The sequence below is a fragment of the Lonchura striata genome, chromosome 4 (genome assembly GCF_050655825.1).
Source record: "Lonchura striata isolate lonStrDom1 chromosome 4, ASM5065582v1, whole genome shotgun sequence".
Classification (NCBI taxonomy): Eukaryota; Metazoa; Chordata; class Aves; order Passeriformes; family Estrildidae; genus Lonchura; species Lonchura striata.
Genome location: NC_140706.1, coordinates 69,670,232 through 69,689,285, shown reverse-complemented (window position 1 = coordinate 69,689,285; position 19,054 = coordinate 69,670,232). Strand labels below are relative to the sequence as shown.

At 40.1% G+C, this 19,054-nt stretch overlaps 1 protein-coding gene across 21 annotated transcripts in view; it reads right to left on the bottom strand.

Annotated features, from left to right (window-relative positions):
* The window catches only part of CAMK2D (calcium/calmodulin dependent protein kinase II delta), a 172,507-nt gene that overhangs the window by 94,156 nt on the left and 59,297 nt on the right, over positions 1–19,054 (bottom strand). For 15 of the 21 annotated variants that reach the window (XR_014955263.1, XM_085579399.1, XM_085579402.1 and 12 more), the window contains exons 4-6: positions 11,805–11,859; positions 5,534–5,599; positions 2,945–3,017 (exon numbers count right to left, since the gene is read on the bottom strand). Coding sequence is in view for 20 of the 21 variants with exons in the window: in XM_085579399.1 (XP_085435525.1) it covers positions 2,945–3,017; positions 5,534–5,599; positions 11,805–11,859 (194 nt within the window). In the remaining variant the exon portion in view is untranslated. Of the gene's footprint in view, positions 1–1,997; positions 2,071–2,944; positions 3,018–5,533; positions 5,600–11,804; positions 11,860–19,054 lie in introns of all 21 variants that reach the window. The other 6 variants (XM_085579400.1, XM_085579419.1, XM_085579414.1 and 3 more) reach the window with 2 other exon arrangements.

Sequence of the window (19,054 nt, the reverse complement as noted above, 5' to 3'; positions counted from 1 at the left end):
ACGATCCATCACCTTTCTGACTTAAGCCAGTATTTACAAACACAGCAGCAACAAGCACTTCTGCAGGTCATAAGAGGCTGCAAAAGCTCCTGTCTGTTTGCTACTAGATCACCCTAGAAGGAAAGTTAAATAAAACGGGATAATCCAAAATCTCCCCACCCCCAAGCATGCCATCATGTTGTGGACTGAGTTATTGGAAAAAAATCCATCATCAAGTTTTGCAATTTAAGGATCCATGCCAGCCCATAACCACCTTCCACAGCTTGCTGTTCTGCTCCTGGCATCTTCTTTTCAGCACATGGTGTACTGCTCGGATTTCACCACAATCCTTCACTTAATTCTTATGGTTTTTTGGCTTTTGCCACAAAGCTGTAACTGAAGAAGGACGGCTTTCTGCTTCCTGAAGTTTTCACTTTCCCAAATGAAACTGGGCACCACAGCTTGGCAGAGACTCTTTTTCTCACACTGTTTTTTCAATTCATCCTGGATTTGCCAGAATAAGAAATCCACACATCGTCTGGAGCAGGCAACAGCTGGATTTAATGTGTTGCCAAAGAAAAAGTTGTTTTGCGTGAACATATGAAGAGTAATAGAAAGCATCCCTTATTCCATCAGCTTGCATAGCTACAATCCTGGCTTTTTAAATTCTTTTTGATGCTAGAAGCACAGGACTGCATGTACAGCGTGGACAGGAACCACTGGAGCAGCTGGACAAATTTGACATCATTCCCTTAAAACTCATTCCACATTACCTAGCTGCCATGCAAGATTTACAGATTGCACAGGGATTTGTCAGTCTCCTGTTGTACAAATGTGACAAAGGAAAATCCAGAAGTGCAAAACGAGTAAAAAATTTGGTGTCTCCATCTTTGAAACTCATCCTGCTCTCTGAGCTTTTGGAGCAAACCTCTTTGTGTTCCTTTATGACAACAACATAACCTTGTCAAGTCAGACAAACTAGTATGTTTGGGAGTGAAAGTTGCCAAGAAAGTCGACAGCATTCTGATTCCAACATTATTATTCATGATAACCACTAGAAACACTTATCCTAGGAGGAAATTTCTGCTCCTCAGAACTCATTCAGAAAAAAACCCTAAAGCCCAAGAATCTGTGCCACAAGGGATTAGCGTGTTTTGCTGCCTTAGCACACACACCGTTTTTTCTCTGCCTCACAAAGGATCTGATAGCTCAGACTTCCATCTGATTTCAAAACAAATCATCTTCTTTTCCTTGTGGATTGTGAAGCTCAAGTGCCCAAAAGGCAAGCTTACTATGAGTTCTGGGACAGCCTTCTCTCTTGGAGCCTCACAGTAAAAGAAAATTATCTATACTTGTTTCTTTCCTTGCCAACATATTTTGAAGGCAGAGAGCATTCCTGCAGCAGATGCTTCTAGATTTGGAGATGTACACAGTCAAGAAAGAGGGAATGCTCTTTCAGCACAGGGTTTTCTTTAGAAAAGTTTCTATCCCACTGTTAAAGCTCATCTGGAAGGAACTGGACTCCTCAGGTGGGTGTGGTGAGAGCACTGTAGAAATTCCTGGTTTTTAAAGATGTTTGGTAGCCCAGCCATCATTTGCAGGAAAGAAGTCTGTGTGCCAGTGATCCCAGAGCAGTTGGCCTTCTGTCACTGTAAGATGCATGGCATGCAAAAGCCACTGTGCTTCCCAGAAGTACTAAGAATTCTGCTGATGAGAGAAAAAGCTCCCAAAGCTCTGGCTAACTGAGAAAGACCATGTATTCAACAAATACACACGGTGCTTGAAAAGCAACTTCTGTTTCCCCTGTACTGCCCGGCGCTAGACAGCCAGGTACTGGCCAGCCTCGAGCAGATTCCCTCTGGTGTGCACGAGCTTTTTCTTGCATGTAGGTGAACTCAATTAAAACCAAATGAACCAAGGGGAAAAACAACAAGAGGGGAGCATTTACATTTTGGCTGCTGGCGGCCCTGTGGGGCAGGGATGCTGCTCCGGGAGGGCGGCGGGGCAGCAGCACTCACCTTGAGGTCGCGATGGACCACGCCCATCTGATGGCAGTGCAGCACGGCCTCCAGGATCTGCTGAATGCAATGACTGCATGCAAACACCATGGGCGCCCGTTAGTGCCGGCTCCCGGCGGCGGGGCGGCGGCCGCGGGCGAGGCCGGGCGTGGCTGCGCTCCGGCCCGGCCCGCCCTGCCCCGCGCCGCCCCGCTCGGAGCTCGACGGCCTCAGGCTCCGCGGGGCTGCCCGCAGAGACAGGCGGCGGGGCGGTGCCTTGGCTTTGCTCGGGAATTAACACCGAGGTCTTTTTTAATGGTAATTTGTAAAAGGAAGACATTTTGCCACTGATTCAAGGTCGTATTAAACATTTGGCGTCCTCTGTGCTTGTTCCTCCTCGCTTACTCAGAGCCTTCCCAGAGGCATTGAAGAATTGTAGAAACGGTTAGAAATCGCAGCGACAGTGGAGGTAGTCCCCTGGCCACTCCAAGGCAGGTACTCCAGGTCAATAATTAGCTCCTAGCCGCTTAAATTAGCCGGCAATTAGCGGCACCGACCTGAGGGCTCGTCACACCCGAGCGCAGCAGCGTGCGGCCACTGCCCCCGGGGCCCCGGCACAGCCGTGGCGGTCACACCTACAAGCTGACATACATCACAGCCAGGGGTCACCTCCTGTGCCCGCACAGCCACACAGGGACAGCCCCGGCGCCTGGCACAGCGCGGGCAACATCCAGCGCCCCGGCGAGAGACGGGTTTTGGGCTACCGCTCCCCCTTTTGCCATGATGTATATTAGGCCTGTAGACTCGCAAACTGGAAAGAAGCGTCATGCATTATTGGGTGGACCGGTCGTTCGGAGGGTGAATAGGATAGGCAAGGGAACATGGCAGACATCCCACCCTCTGCCCCTACCCAGCGGAAAGAAAACCCCAAAATTCTTATATCCAATTGATGGGCACCAGATACTGACCTTCAGGTCTCTGTGAACTATGCCATTTAGATGACAATGATTAACACTTTCTAGAATCTGCTGTATACAATGACTGCAAAGATACAAGGGCAGAATGGAAGGGAGAACATTTTAAAGGCACATAATCACATTAAATACAAAATAAAAATAAAACTTAAAAGAAAAAGTTAAAGAACAAAAACAATTTTACACCTCTGGACAAATCTTGATTGCTGTTTGAACTGGAACAACAACATTGCTGAGATATTTCCAGCTCCAATACATCGAAAAAACAAAAAACCAAAACCAAACAAAAAAAGACATTTAACATGGAACATATGACACCTGTGAGACAAAATCATCAGACTGTATTTTCATTCAGCAGTATGGAAGCTTTTTCCAGTTTCCAGAAATGGCCAGAGGAAAAATAAAGTGGAGGCAGTAAAACAATTAGTGGCATGTTTTGGTTTTCTTAATTTTTGGTGGTGAAGTTAACATTACAACAAGGGCTGAAACAAGAAAATGGTCAGAAATGAGATGATATACAGAAAACAAATGAAACAAAAGAAGTCAAAAGCTAAGGAAAAGCAAAACATTTTTCATTTTGAATTGAATGGTTTCTGTGAAACAGTTAGTAGTAAAGCCAAGTCATTCAAAAAGGTGGCATGCATTTTCATTTAAAATAGTGTCCAGCTCTAGTTTAGTTAGGAGTCACTTGGGGAGTGAAAATTCACATTAAAAATTAAGACAAATGTTTTAGTTTGGTGCTTGCAGAAACTGAACTAGCACCTATTTTCCCATACCCAGATTTGCAAGTTTTGGCCAGTCTATGATGCCAAAAGGTACAACTAAAATATTAATATTTTAGAGCACTGGAACTTCTTCAGATGTTTTTTTGGCACCACAAGAGCTTAGCATTTTTTTTTAAGACACTGTTGTGGCACAAGTGAGTGATGCTAAGTAATACACTGTAGTCAAGATGCTGCTCATCCAAAACCTTTTGACCATGGAATTCAGAAGGAATGGTCATAATCAGTAACTGGAGCCCAAGCCTGAAAACCCTTTCTTAGGCAAGTAGTTCATAACTCACTGCACTGTTTGTCTGAGTACAGACTACTGGCGTGAGCAAGGGCTTGCAGGAGCAGACCAGTGTGACAGTCCTGGGAGAGGCATCCACAGAGAACAGCAACTATTGCTAGAGGGATACACACATACACACACAAGATATAGCTATTTATATATACAAACATATATGTTTGTATATATAAATATACAAAATACAGAGATGCATCATAACTAGATATTTCACTAATTTGGTCAAATTTTTACTGAAAAAATAAAATGTATATATATATAATATATATATACACATGTATAGGCACAGCCCCTTCCAAAATATTATAATTCTAGAACAGAAGGAATCATCATTGCAATTTTCCCTTTTAAAATCCAGCTACCTTAAAAACACACAAAGACAATGTATACTGGCCTTTGGCATCAATATTGGAAATTTGTTTCAATCACAGCAGGAAAAAATGATTTGAAAATTTTTTCAACATAGCTCCTCTTCTTCCACCCCACCTAAATCCTATTGCTGTTTTCTCTTCTACGGGGTGTTTTGCTGTGCGTTGTTCTTTATTTAAAGGCCAAAATATTAATCTTCCTACCATTTCTACAGATGCAGTAAGATCTGGAAGTGGAAGCTTCCTAATATTCAGAGTAACTTCTCATCTGGTCGTTATTATTATGCTACTGTTGTTAGGAATATTAAATTCTTTCTGTCACCTCCCAAAGATCTCCAAATGTAAAGGCATTATTTAAAATTGCATGTACTAAATATGTATTATTAGGGGGGTGTGTTTGTAAACACACAGAAACATCAGGATTCTTTAAATCTAGTTTGAGATCAATTATGTGAAGAGTGTGGTGGTAGAACATATTTTCTATAGAGTAATTGACCACAATGTTTAGGATTCTTAAATTTATGACAAAATTTAAGATTTATTATTATATGAAGACAAACATGACATGAGTGGCCCTAATACTTTATACATGCAAATGATGATAATTGTCAACTTATTATTCAAGTTTTTCAACAAGCACTTGCAGAAAATTGCCAGAGATTTCATATTTGAGCTCAGACTATGAGACGCACAGTATAATTGCTTATTGATGAAACACAATTAAAATTTTCTAATTGTAAAAGGAAATTAGCACTTCAGGCCCAAGAACAAAAATTCATATTTAAAGCAAAATTCTTTTAAAACCAACTTATGCTTCAAACTTTGATCAGCAAATCTAAGAATCCATGGATGAGATACTTGAACTGTTATGTCCAGTTCGCAGAGAAACCAATGAGTAAAATTTTAATTAATTGAGATTCAATTTCTGCTTTTTCAGATCAGCAGACACCAAGACGTCCCATGAATTCTCCACCACACAGTCGTGAGCTCAAACTGCCAAACTCTGCCCTTCCAGGTCTAAGAGAACTCCTGGAGAAATCCTAGAGTCTCAAAGACTGTGCTGGGAAACTGATGCCAAACACCAGGATATATTTAAGTAACTATCCTCTAATTATCAAAGGTGTTATTAGAAAAAAAAATTACTTACCTGGCATCTGCTTCACTATAATACTCTCTTGCAACTATATCTTCAAACAATTCACCTCCAGTGACTCTGTTACAAGAAGCAAGATGGGGAAAAGGAGATTTCAGAAGTGAAAATGTGCACCTTAAATTAACTTGACAGGGAGAAGTCAGAGAGGAAAAAGTGAAGTATTTGTACAGAAATGCAAGAGATTTTGCAGCAAGGTGCAGGAACTAAAGTGGAAGGTTTGTCCATCCAAATCATTACATTAATAAAATGGATGTGGTGAAAGTGCAATCATAAATAGAAAACAAAAGCCAAGGGCAGCAGCGTATTGGGCAAGATGCCAGACATCAGTTATGGATGTCAAAAGGAAGCAGTAAAACTACAAAGATAAAGGGAACTGACCAGCCAGAAAAATTGTGTCTGAAGTTCAGTACAGCTCAGGATCATTTGAAAATTGCAATATAATGCAAAGGTAAGAAATGTTGAAATATGACAATGCTAAAAAAGGAAAAGAGTATTGCAGTGTAGAGCAAATCACAAAAGAGGTGTGTGTACCCAGGTGCCAGAGGGGCTGCCTTTTTGTGCTGTGGCTAGAAAGAGGGAACTATCTGTAGAATCAGGGTACATTAATCCATTTAACAGCAGATCTTTCCTAGAAAATTTTCATTTATCTTTGTGGAGAAAGTAGGAATAGCTTAGATAAAGCATCACTGAAAATAAGTTAAGTACAAGGGGAAGAACTGTCTGATCACGGAGCCAGTAACAGAAGTGGCTGTGTAACATTTCATACTCAGGAACTCATGGTACAACCAGTGGTTTAATGGTTAGAAAGGGGCTAAAAAGCAATAAAACTGTTTTTTGTATCCCAACAATCACAGTCCAGAATGAGCTCAGAGCAGGATGATGCCACAATCTTGGATTGCATCTGGAATAGGGTGACAGCAATGTAAAATCCCTCCTCATATTGTACCAGTTCTGGTCACTCAAACCCAGAAAAGGGAACTGGAAGTGCAGTATGAACAGAAAAATTACTACCATGCTACCCAGTCACTCGCTTATCAGATCTCCTCAGAGAAGCAAACCCAGTTTAGCTGGGCAAAATAAAGGTTAAGAGGGATCAAAATAAATACTGAGGATGAGCATTAGCCTGGATCTCCCTAGAGGGGAGTTGTAAGGGATATTATTGGTACACTAATACGTGAGCATACAATACCTATGAGTAAATATAGGGCCAAAATCAGGAGAAGTTTTCTAGCAATCCTTGTACGATGAAGATTAATGAGCTTTTCAGTAATTTCGTAACACTTGTCTGCCTGTGTCACAAGAGGGGAATTACAGCATAGAAGACCTTTCCTGTAACATTTCTCTCTTATGGTATAGGCTGACAGACTGGCACATCTAAATGCAATTCGTCACATATACAGGTGCTTACGTAAATAATTCCTGGATGAAAGATCAATGTTTGTATTTCATTACTGCTTACGAATGTGAGTATTAGCACATTACATTTCCAATAAACTCCCAAACATAAAAGCTTGAGTGTGCAACAAGATACTTAAAAGATTGAGATGCTTAAAAATCTATACTACAGTGAACAAAATGAATATTGAATACAATTAACTTTATTAGGATTAAAAAATTCAAGGTGAGAATACTCTGCTTAGAACTGTAACACTCATTTGCAAACTGCTGTACTAACACTTTGCTGAAGAACCCAGTTTTCAGCCACATTAAATGATGACAGGAATGCTCTGCTCAACCAGCAGCCCAGCACCTTTCTTGCAGAAGGCCAGTTCAAGAATCTGATTTTCATTATTTCATTTATATTTGGGTTACACCATCCTTTTTCTGAGTTTAAGCCTTACTGATTCTCAACATAGAGACTTTCAGGTAACAGAAAGCTATTTTGTACAAAAGTCTGGAGCAAAATCTAGAGGAGGTAAAGTAGCTTGTTGCCTAATTTGTTTTCTCTTTTTGTCTTCTACCTTCCAGAGACTGGCTTTGGTTGCTGTACCACAAAATGTTTGATTGATGCATATTTTGACAGTCCTTTTTGCATATATATTTGTCTGCCACAGTTCTGGTAAAGAGGAATAATTGTCACTTTGTGATGAATGAAAAAACAAAATATCCTTTGATCTTACTCTTTGCTAAAGCACTTATTTTTGATCCAAGCTAAAGAAAGAAAACAAGAAGCTTAAGTCATCAAAGTGCCTTTCAGTGGAAGAAAATACCAAATTGATGCTTGTTCTTCTCCAGCATGGAGGGCGGAAGGGGATACGAAATCTTACTTACTGACACTAAACATTTGCTTGGTATTCACAACCATTGTTAAATGATGAAAAGATTAAAGCAGCAACAGAGCAGGTGAATTTCAGTGACAACCAAACAAGCAGTCAGCAATTCCCATGCTCTGTCACTCTGAAGGATACCTTAGGAACAGCTCTCCCAAAAGAGCTAAATGGCCACAATGAATGAAGGCAGCACAGTGCAGGGCATGAGGAGAGGACAGAACCCAGCTGCATGTTCTGAGCCTCTGGGCAAACCAGAGCTGGACTCGTGGCCTTGGCTCACCGAGTGTCCCTGAGCAAGGTGCCCCTGCAGCAGGAAAGGTCACAGGGATCACAGCACAGGACAGCCTGCAGGTTCCAGGAAGCCACTCCCAAATGACTCCCAATGGTCCTTGATCATAAGGCCACATGAGCAGGTACCAAGGTATTTTCCCGCCGCAGGATGCAAATGGGAACGAATCTCGATGCCTTTCTGACACAGATATGTATCTGGATCCTGGGAAGTTGCGTTTCATGACAGGCCATTCATTATATAAGCTCTAGTAACTTGCAGGATACAACCTAAAAGCTACTGCTTTGTACAAATTGCTATGGTCCTTTTGTGATTTTTGAGAAGAGAATACTAAAGTGGCAACGAATAAAGCACATAAATTTGTTTACACAGAAGAGGTACAAGCAGCATGAAGCAACACCAAGGCACACCACACCACTTTGAGCAAAACTGCTGATTTCTGTTTGCAAATTATAAGAGAATAATTAAAAGGAACACACAAATTAGCACAGACAGCTAAACCATCCTCTGATGATGATCACACTGGTGTGGTTTCCTCCTAGTTTACATTTACTTCTTCAACTGCCTTCATAATGGAGCTGGGAGGAAGCATCTCACGGTGGCCATAGAATTATTAAATTAATCTGTGGCCTTTCTACTTCTGAAACAGAGGCCCAGGCATTTACCTGAGACAAACACTGCTTTGCAAATTAGGCTATATTTTTGGTTTTCTGTTTATTTGACATAGTATGGTCCCTGCACTTAGAATCCAAAAGCAAAGCCAGGATTCTTAACATACCAATTGTTGCATCTCATCAAGTGCATTAGAACTGGAGACACTGAAAATAGAGAATCTCATTGACTTGCACAAGAGAGTCTTCAAGTGCTACAGCTGTTTCCATTCAGATACAGCAATTAATACTGACAGAATTGATTGGATTTGAACTCATCTAACATCATTAACACTGAAGACAGTCTCATTCGTGCTTAGCAACTGAAATGGTCCAACAGACGCAAATCCTGACAGCAGCTGCCTTAACCAATAGGGAAGAGGAGCAAAAACTTCATGAAGTCCATTATTAAATTCATGAAGTTCATTGTTCAATACCCATTTTCCATAGAGACTCCCACCTTCCCATTTGACAGCAGAACTGTTCACCCAAAAGCGTGTTTGTAAGCGAGTACATTGAACACTGTTTCTTTAGGCAGAAGAAAGGACAGCCTCAGGTATACAAGTGAAGCAACAGGCAGCAGACATCTCTGTGGCATTTAATCCAAAGAGATTATTAGAAATTAAAAATTGCAAGTAACAATGATTGTTTTTTCCTATCCACAGAAAGGGCAGTCTTCCCCTTCACTTTCTTACGTGGGATGAAGTCTGAAAGAAATTTCTGAGGAAACAGCCGTACCAAATCCCACACAGTCTGGAAGAAATCATTAAGAAAATGACAGGATGGCATGTGTGGGTGGAGTGACAGTGTTACACCACAGTCAGGCTCCTGCTGAATCAAAACTAAATAAAGAAAAGCAGGTTCTTGTCCTGTGTGTTCAAGAAGTGCATACAGTACCTTTTCACCATGGCAGCTCTTATGTACTTGTCAACACAGCAGTAACCATGTTTGTAAAAGGTGAAGTTTCACTAATAAATAATACTAGTAAGCATTAAAGCAATGAATGTGAGAAATCAACTGTTAACAGGCACTCTCAGTAATTTGGCAAAAATTTCTCAAAAATGCAACCTGCTGCTTTTCCAGAAACAATGATCAGTCAGCAAAGTCACTGCCTCTGCCATTTAGACATTTTCTTTTTTGCAAAATAAGACATTTTTACAAAACCCTCAAACCACATAGCCAAAACATAAAAGCTTTATATATATATATATATATATGTTTGAGGCTGTTCCTCTGTTTGTCCTGAATGGGACTGACAGGGAACAGAGGAAGTTCCAGCCAAGGCAGAACATTTCCTGTGGAATCTAGTCTTCTGCCAAGGCAGTATCTTTGAGTTAGGCATTAACATTTTATTGCAGAACATAGGCTTCTATTTGCTCCCTTACTATTGAGATCTAGATACCGTTATCTACAATTCTGAAATTGTTCAAATGTTCTAGTTCACATCACAATCATACCCCCCTGAGATAAGTCTGGCATATATTAAATTTAAGGCAGACGTGGACTAACTACAATTACAGTATGGCAGAGTTTCTCACAGTACAGCAGTACAACAACAACAACAAAAAAATAGCCACTATTTTTTAAAAGGTATATTGTCCCTAGAACTAAGAATTTTGCATGCACTTCTTAGAAATGTTCTGAATTAAGAAGCTTTTTCCACTTCCACATAGAAAGATTTCCTTTGTAGCCCTTCAGGGGAAAAAAAAAAAAAAAAACAAACCCAAAACCAAAACAAATCCCAGTGCATGTCAGAGAACAAATATGTGTGTTGTGCCCTGGAGCCATTTCCAAGCCAACAGTCACAGCACTTACCTGGGATAGACACAAATCACATACAAGCTTCTGTGGAGACCAGTTAGGATTTGAGTCCTGAATGCCTCCACTGCAGAGTGACTATTTTAATATTTGTGTATTTCTAGTCTGAAATCTAGTGCTGAATAAGTCTTTACAGATTTATTTTTAAAAAGTTAAGTCAGAAAGTAAAACAGAATGTAACTTGAACATGGAAGATTCAGATTCTAACAGCCATGCTGAATGTAAATACTTCTGCTTGTATGCTTAGAAATGAGCTATTTCTCATTTCTGGGGAAATAATGTATTCTCATTCTAACCAGCAAAACCATGGGAGGGTGCTAAGAAAGCTCTTTGGGTAGGTGGGTGGATGTGTTGTCTGTTAAACCATAAACTGCCCTGGAAAAATTTGGAGTTTAAAGAGACAATTTTACTTAAGTAAGTATGTTTTGCAATACAATCCCTATCATTCAGGTTTGTCCATATCCAAAACCATAAGCAGTAACTTTTCAAGTGAGTGGAAAAGTTTGCCCATCCCAGGGAGGAATGAGGAAATTAGTTTCTCTCTTTGAGTTATGAGCTTGAGACAAAATATTCATGCTGCCACCATCCCTGCTTCCCCTAAACAGCCTTATCTGGAAAAAAAAAAGCTCCATACAGGCCCAGTTGCTACATGAACAACTCATGGGACCTAAATTCCTGAAGTAAAATATACTATCAGTAGGAAACTTCCTTTCTATGTGTTGGGCACTTTACATCCTGAGTGGTGTCAAAATGAAACATAAATCAGTAAGATATTCAGGAATGAAATACTAGAAGAATCTTTCGCTCTCTGAACTCAGGCTTATCTTTTTAATCCAGCAGTAGAGATTTTGTGTAGAGAAATAAGTGTTCCACATGCCTTTTTTATCTTTCCTTTAGACAACTGTCTTGCAGCAAATACTTTTTTCTGAGTCTTTCCTTCATTTTGGCAGGCATCATGCAACCTTTACTTACATACCTACACTTTACATTAAAATTCATTTCACCAGTGGAGTTTTACTAGTTTTTATGGAGTAAACGGAATCCTTACAATGACACTTACAACTGAGCTCCTGCACATGCAAATGACAAAATATGTTCCTGTCCTTCCAGCTGTTTCCACCTATTTGTCCAGCTCATTGCACCAGAAGCAGGCATTTATCTCATGAGCTTGCACTTGTAACTCCAGGTTTGAACAGCCCATCCCCAACATGGTAAACAAATGCAAAACAAATACTTACAAGTCAAAGACTAAGTAATGGAATCCTTCTTCTGATATGCTGTCATGGAGCCGCACTATGGAAAGGGGGAAGAAAAGATAAACACCAGTCACCTTTTCCATGTCTTTAATGGCTCTTGTTGGTTTGGGGGACAAGGAGGGGGTTATAATTCTACTGCAGAGCTGGTATTGCATTTCTATATGCTCTCAAGCTGTGGGGTGTGGGGCTTTGTTTTAAATCCCCTACCCTCAGAACTGCCTTTTCCGCAACTCTTACTTTCCTAATGTCATACAACCTTTTTCTCAGCAGTATTACATCTTAGAAGTTGTAAATAAAGAAAGATGAGGCAAATCCCCTCACAATTAGTCACAGATTTCAGCAGAGTAAAAACCTTCCAGGGCTTGTTAACATTTCTCACATTTACTGTGAAGAGTTGCAAAGAGAGAAATCTCCTGGCCAGTGTAGAGCATCCTCATTACATGCTCCTCTCTGTGCCCAGATCTAAAGCTTTCCCTGAAAATGTGCTCGTCAGCTGCACAACCTTCCCTCCGAATTTTAAGAATTCACACCACACCGTGGTACAACTATGAATTAAGTCCTGTGGTTTTCCTTAATTACTTTAAATGAAATTATAATTTCCAAAGGTAATACAGGAAGCCTTGTCAGTAGTTTGATCCAAATAATTATCACTTATAGAATCAAATTTAAAAAATCAGGATACCCTAAAAGTGATCTGTGTTCAAAGATGAGCTGAGCAAGAAACTCTAAAAGAAAAGCATTTTCATATCTCCCCAGATGGTAACTTTCTGTATTAATCATTTTTTATACAGGACAAATAAACATGACTTTTTAACTTAATAATATTTAGCCCAGAGAAACATCTTGTGTTTACACAACACTGAAGAGAAAACCAGCTCTTGGCTGACTCAGTGTGCAGAGCTCATGATGATTCAGAAGAGCCAAGTAGGTCTAAATCAGAGTTTGTGGTTTTGGCTTGTTCTGTATTTCAGATTACTCCCTGTTTTTATCAAGGGGCCAGCCAACACTACTCTCCGCCCTTCCCAAAAACCCCCAAACATCTCCAAATCAGCTTTCTGTCTGCTTGCATTGAGCTGAGCTTTCAATACCCCCAAATGTTTCATCTTTAAAGCAAACCAAATGTGGGATGAGACGCCATATACCAGCTTAGAAGAGCATCTTCACATTTGTGGCTGAGGACTGAGACCCCTAAACATCTGGATGTTGGGCAAGTTGCTTGTACAGCAGCATCAAAGATACTGCTCATGCAATGGGATTTAGTACAAGCCCTTGGGTCTGTCACAGATGCTATACAGCCCAAAATCTGTGAAGTCTGGAGTGCAGTTGGTTTGCTATGCATATGCATCTTTGAAAAAGTTAACAACTCTTTAAGCTTTATTCATAGCAGATGATACTTTTAGATAGAAAAATCCTGTTCATTAAATAGATTAATAAGAACTCCAAGCATGGCTTTTTCAATTCAGAGCAATGTTCTCCTCTGTCATATCCCTGTTACCAAGAAAGCCAGGATGGCACCCTGGAAAGGGGCTTCTTGAGCTTTGGTGTCAGCCCGAAGCAGGAAGTGCTCCCGTTTTGTCCTTTCCTTCTCTAGAACAGGATTTGGTTCCAAGTGCCTGCAGAACCACAGATCTGTCCCTTTGGACTAGAAAGAGGCTGTTGCTTGAGATGATGGATGATGTTTTGCTCAGCCTGGGGAGCCTAACTCCTTGCTAGCCAAACTCAACTCTGACACCTCATCAAGGGTATCTTCTTCAAGGATCACATTCCTTCTTTTCCTTTCTTTTCCTCCAAAATGCCTGAATCGCAGATGTGAGATGGAACAAATCCTTCTCTGAATCAAGATCATAAGCCTCTGATTGTTTCTGAAAAGGAAGACAGGCTGAGGCAGCTGGGGAAGATGAGAGCTGCCTTTTGGCAAGTGCTTATGTTGGCATCTTTGGTCAATCCAGGCACATGGTTACGTCTGTGAAATGCAAATGCCGAATAAGCGAGAGCAGAGGAGAGCAATCCCTGGTGCAGAGCAAAGGGTGCACGATGGCACCAAGGCTAATCCAGCGTGGCCCAGACCTTCTGCCTGCATTCAGCATGCCATAGGAAGGACAAGGGATGCTGGGATGACAATTTGAGAAGATACTCACTAAGTCTAAGAGGAGATGCGCTACAAGAAGTATTTGTGCAGTCACTGCAGACAGATACAGTTCTTCACACACCCCTATCAGGCAGGATTCAGGCATGACAAACCAAAAGGCAGCAATTACAGAAATTATTCATCCAATATAATAACTTTCACCAGAAGCTCACACTGCCATTCCTATTTCTCCAGAGTCACAAAGCATTCATCAGTAGTAACATTCAACAGTAGTTGCATTTATCTTTTCTGAAAACATTTCAGTTAGACTAAATCATTATTAACTACAGATACTTTATCAATGCTGTTATTAACAAACACGTGAGAAGGCAGCAAGGAAATGGAGGTAGCTTCTTTTCCTCCTGCCTGCTGTAGCCCTGTGGTCACTCTCCTCTACTGGGTTCCAGAGAAGGTGCATAACAACCTCAGACAAAGTCCTTGGTCCTAACAAATGGGAACACCTGACAGGAACCCAGGCAGCTTACAGCCCTTCTTTTTGGAGAAATACTGCAAGCTCACTAAAGACAGGAATACTCCCACTTTGGCTTCAGCACTGATTTGCACCTGAAATACTTCCCCAACCATCACACTGGAAATACCCTAACAATAATTTTAGGGAGAGCTCCTATTAGCTTGATTAGCTTCCATTTAGCCATTAGTGTGGGCCAGCTCCAATCTGACCAAAAAGTAAAATGATATCCTTTATGTGACTTTTTCTGCTGAACTGCACTATTTTGTGCCTATCCCACAGAAAACAGCTTGATATAATGGCCAAACAACTTTATGATTTCCCTTTTGAATTTCTGCCTTAAAAGGAAAAAAAAAATCAAAACAATAGTATTCCACATACTTCCACTGAAAATCAAACTTTTCCAGGCAAGTAGTCAAGTCAAACAGTTGACAGTCAGAGATATTTAACCACATCTAAACCTATTGCCTAAAATATTTGTGTGAAACTGCTTGTGATAATTTTGCTAAATTTGGTATCTGAATTAGTTCATGACACAAACTACTGGAGGAGACTAAACTTCACACCAAAGTTATGTTGCATGGTCAGCACAGCAGCTGCACGGATGTGCACCGAGGTGTCAAACTGCCAGAGAGATGCTCCTTGGGGAAAACTCTCTCTGCAACCCCATTCATTGTGTCTATGAACAGAGCATGGGAAGGGATTAACGCAGTCAATGGAAAAGACATTGATTTTCCCTTTTGTAGTAGAGATTGAGATCTGTGGACCCCCAGAGACACCGATCCTGTAACTCTCTGAAATGTGATGTCTCAAACTAGTGCACCACTAGGAAGTTATGGGGCACATTCATCACTAGTAGAGGTTTAAAATTAGTTTGAAAATCACAAAAGCTTACATCATATCTGCTGAAATATGCAAATTACTTTGTTTCTGCTTTCCTGCAATGATGAAAAGGGGAAAAGGATGCTTTCCCTCCATGTTCACTTCCAAAAGTGTATTTCAGTATTTATGCACACCTTACATACACGACTTACTGAAACAAACAAACACCCCAAACCAAAACTCCCATACCCTTTGAAAAATGAACTTCATTACTTAATGGAAGGAACTTCATGGAATGGCTTAAGTCAACTTTAGGTGTCCTATGAACTCATACCTGTATGCCAGTAGATATGGGATAAATTGTTGCATTTGAAAATAAAAAGGCAAAATAAAAAATGAAAAAACCCTCAGTCACTGAAAAGCCATAAAACAGTGATGTTTTTACTCATATTTGAACCACTCAACTTACTATTTCAAACACCTGTCTAAAAGCATTTTCTGCTGTCCTGTCTCTCTGCACAAAGCAAGCCTTGTGCTCAGCAGAATTGTTGGCTGAGAAGTGGCAGATGTGCTGTGGCTTAGCACTGTCAGAACTCACATCTTCCTGCAAAATCATCCTTTGCCACCTTTCCTGTCCTACTGCATAAAGCAAAGTGATGAGGGATGGAAAACAAAGTTACCAGGTGAACTTTATCTGAAACTCTGCTGGACACCAGTGCAGGAGCCTTTACAGCAGTACCAAGAACTGAGACCAAAGTCAGCATTCATCCTACAGCTTTTAATCTGGATCCCAAGGGAAATACACTGGGATCCCAAGGTAAACACAATAACCCTGCATGAGGAAGCAGAACTGAGCATGCAAAAGTTTCTGACCCACTGCTTAGGAGTGCTACTGTTGGCACTGATCTGCTCCCATCAAACAAAACAGCTTCCCTGCAGCCTCATTCTCAGCACCTCAGTGCTCCATCGTGTCCCCACATCCTCTTTTGAATGTCTGGTGTAAATGGTATAAATAACCTCTGCTGAGCCACCAAACCTCTTAAATCAGTGGTGCATGAGAGTCACAGCTATAGCTCCCAGGCAGGGAACTTAGCACGAAAATGGAGTCTGGGCTGTCATTACTGCTCCTTACATTCACATTTCCTCTCACACAACACTGTTCTGCTGAGACCATGGAAACCTGGGGCCCTCTATAATAAAGCTCATCAGGTACAGTAAAGAGAACTTGGCAAATACTAATAAGAACTGTTACCTAAGAGTCTGAAATAGTTAGAGGCTAATCTGGTGAGATTAATACAGTAGCAATGCTCTAGGGCATCTGCTTTCTGAACAACAATAAATACAGTGTAATGCTTTGCATATTTAAGAAAATAATCCTCCCCCAATGTTGTAAAACACACAAACAGTACAATGCAAATCCTTACAGTCATTAAATGACTTTATGCAAATCAGCAGTGCTGTGTACACATTTAACAGGTGCCCTGTATTCAGCAACAGTGAAACAAAACTATGTTACTCCTAAATACCTTCAAAAGGTAATTTTTTTTTTATTACAGTGCAAATTCACAATTAATTAGGGCCAAAAATTTGAAAAAATATTCTATTCATCTGCATCTCAAAAACTGGTATAATAAGAAATGATGGGAAAAATAGTGGAAGAGGTTTTACAGCAAATTCTGTGAGCCAGAGAGAATTCTGATCAGAGGATCCAAGCTTACCCCTGAAAGAATTTTGTACCAAGGTCATTGACAAAGAAACCAAGAAAGAAAGAAGGATAAATAAGAGAAACCTTCAACTGTCTATTCCAATGAGCACTTTGTTTGTCTTTCGTGACCAATGAAACTTAGAAGTTTTGTAAGAACATGGAAAATGCATGCATGCTAGAATAAAACAGTGTGAAGCCTGCTGAAAATTGAGTGTGTTGCTTTGTATTATGACCGTCTCAACTGTGACAAAAAATAACTAGAGAATATAATATTTGGAAATACTGCCTTTTCCAAGGCATTGCAACAGCAAGTGTTGAGTACTATGAACAAAATGCCATATAGTCCAAAAATATTCATTTGTCAGCAAAACCCACCCCCATCAAGGCCCTCACAATAAACAACTGCATTCTGATTAAATGCCATTCTACTGCATGCATGAGGAGAAGGCACTTTGCCAAAGTGTTAACATTGGCAAAAGATTCTTGCTACAGAGAAAATGAAAAATTACTTGTCAAAGCTGATAAAAAAATAACATTTTACACAGAGACTCCAGGTACTGATGTCAAAGCAGATGGCCACAAATTACCAGCTCTTTTGTTATGGAGACACACTTGCTTCATTCCTGATAGGTGAAGACTGACAGTCTTTAAAAATAAAATTTCCCAGATAAAACAAACTAATTTAAAAAAGAACAAAACCACAAGAGGTATTCCAAAACATCTAATTCTGTGTTGATAGGCCCCATGTGGAGTAGTTGAGGTAACTTATGCTTATCTCTTTATTCCACAGGCTCTAGTTGCTTTTCAGTGGACCAAAACACAGGTGTGTGTCCATTTCTGTGTGCATACATGCCCAGAGCAGTTCTGTGGAATTATATCCTGGATCCATGAAGTTAAAAAAAAACAGCTGGAGCTACACACCTTTAATTATTAATGTATAAAAACAGCACAACTGTATGGAGTTGTTGCACAAAAGAACAGGGAACTAAAATGTACACCTGCACTTTCATGTCTTCATTTGATATACAACTGTGTCACATACTGGATATCTTATGTTTCAGGGTGAGCCAGTTCCTCTTTGCAGCTGAAGGACTGCTTTTGTAAGTTAACAAGATTTTTTACAAAGCAACAAGAAGATTACAAATGTCATCACATTAAGCCTTATGAGAATAACTGCATGGATTAAAAGTAAGTCTGACACAAATTTTTGCTATGAGCAAACTGATGTCTCAGCTGCCAGTGTTGATGCTTTAAGCAGTAACAATTTTTAAGCTATTTTTGCATTTATCAGAACATGTAAGAAGAGGAATAAAGACACAAGAATTTCATGGAGTGTTAACTAATAAAAGGACAAGCTGCGACACAGAGATGTTACATCAATTAAAATTAAGAATTAACAGGCTCAGGAAGCCCCACAGTGTACAGAGCCAATACAATTGCCCAATTATTAAAATTAGACTTTATCCATTTTTAATATTTACAGTGCTAAAAAACCTAGGAACAGATTTATATAAATAATATGTAGGGCCTACACATCAACAAAATTAGCTACTGGGGAGCTATAACCATTGGGTAGGACACAGCCTCCCTTCTTGGCTCTCCTCTCTTAAAATACATTAAAGACAGACATAGATAAACAATTTACATAATGACCACTCAGAGACGAATGTTAAGTTTATTTTTTAAATGCTCCCCTTTCACGAGGACCAAGTTCCAAGGTATTTAAAAGCATCAGCTTATGAAAACAAAGTCAGTCTACTTTAAATATTTTAAACAAAACAGAAAGCACAAAATTGCAATCCTGTGGCATGACTCAAGAGGAAGCACAAAAAAGAAACCTCTCACACAGGAGCCAGGTATGCCCCAAGCAGCCTGAGACAATATTTTGCAAAGCAATTACCACTGTAACAATTACCTTCAGAAAACCTAATCTAAATCTTTAAGTCAGTAGGAGCAATAACTACATCTAAATTTCCTAAAACTTTTCAGTCTTGGCCCTTTTGGTTTTTAGTTTTAAAAGCATTACTTTATCAGAGTAAAGACCATCAAGTAAAACCATAATCCTTGTGGATTCAAGGGAACCTAATAAAATTAATTTGAAAGTTGAT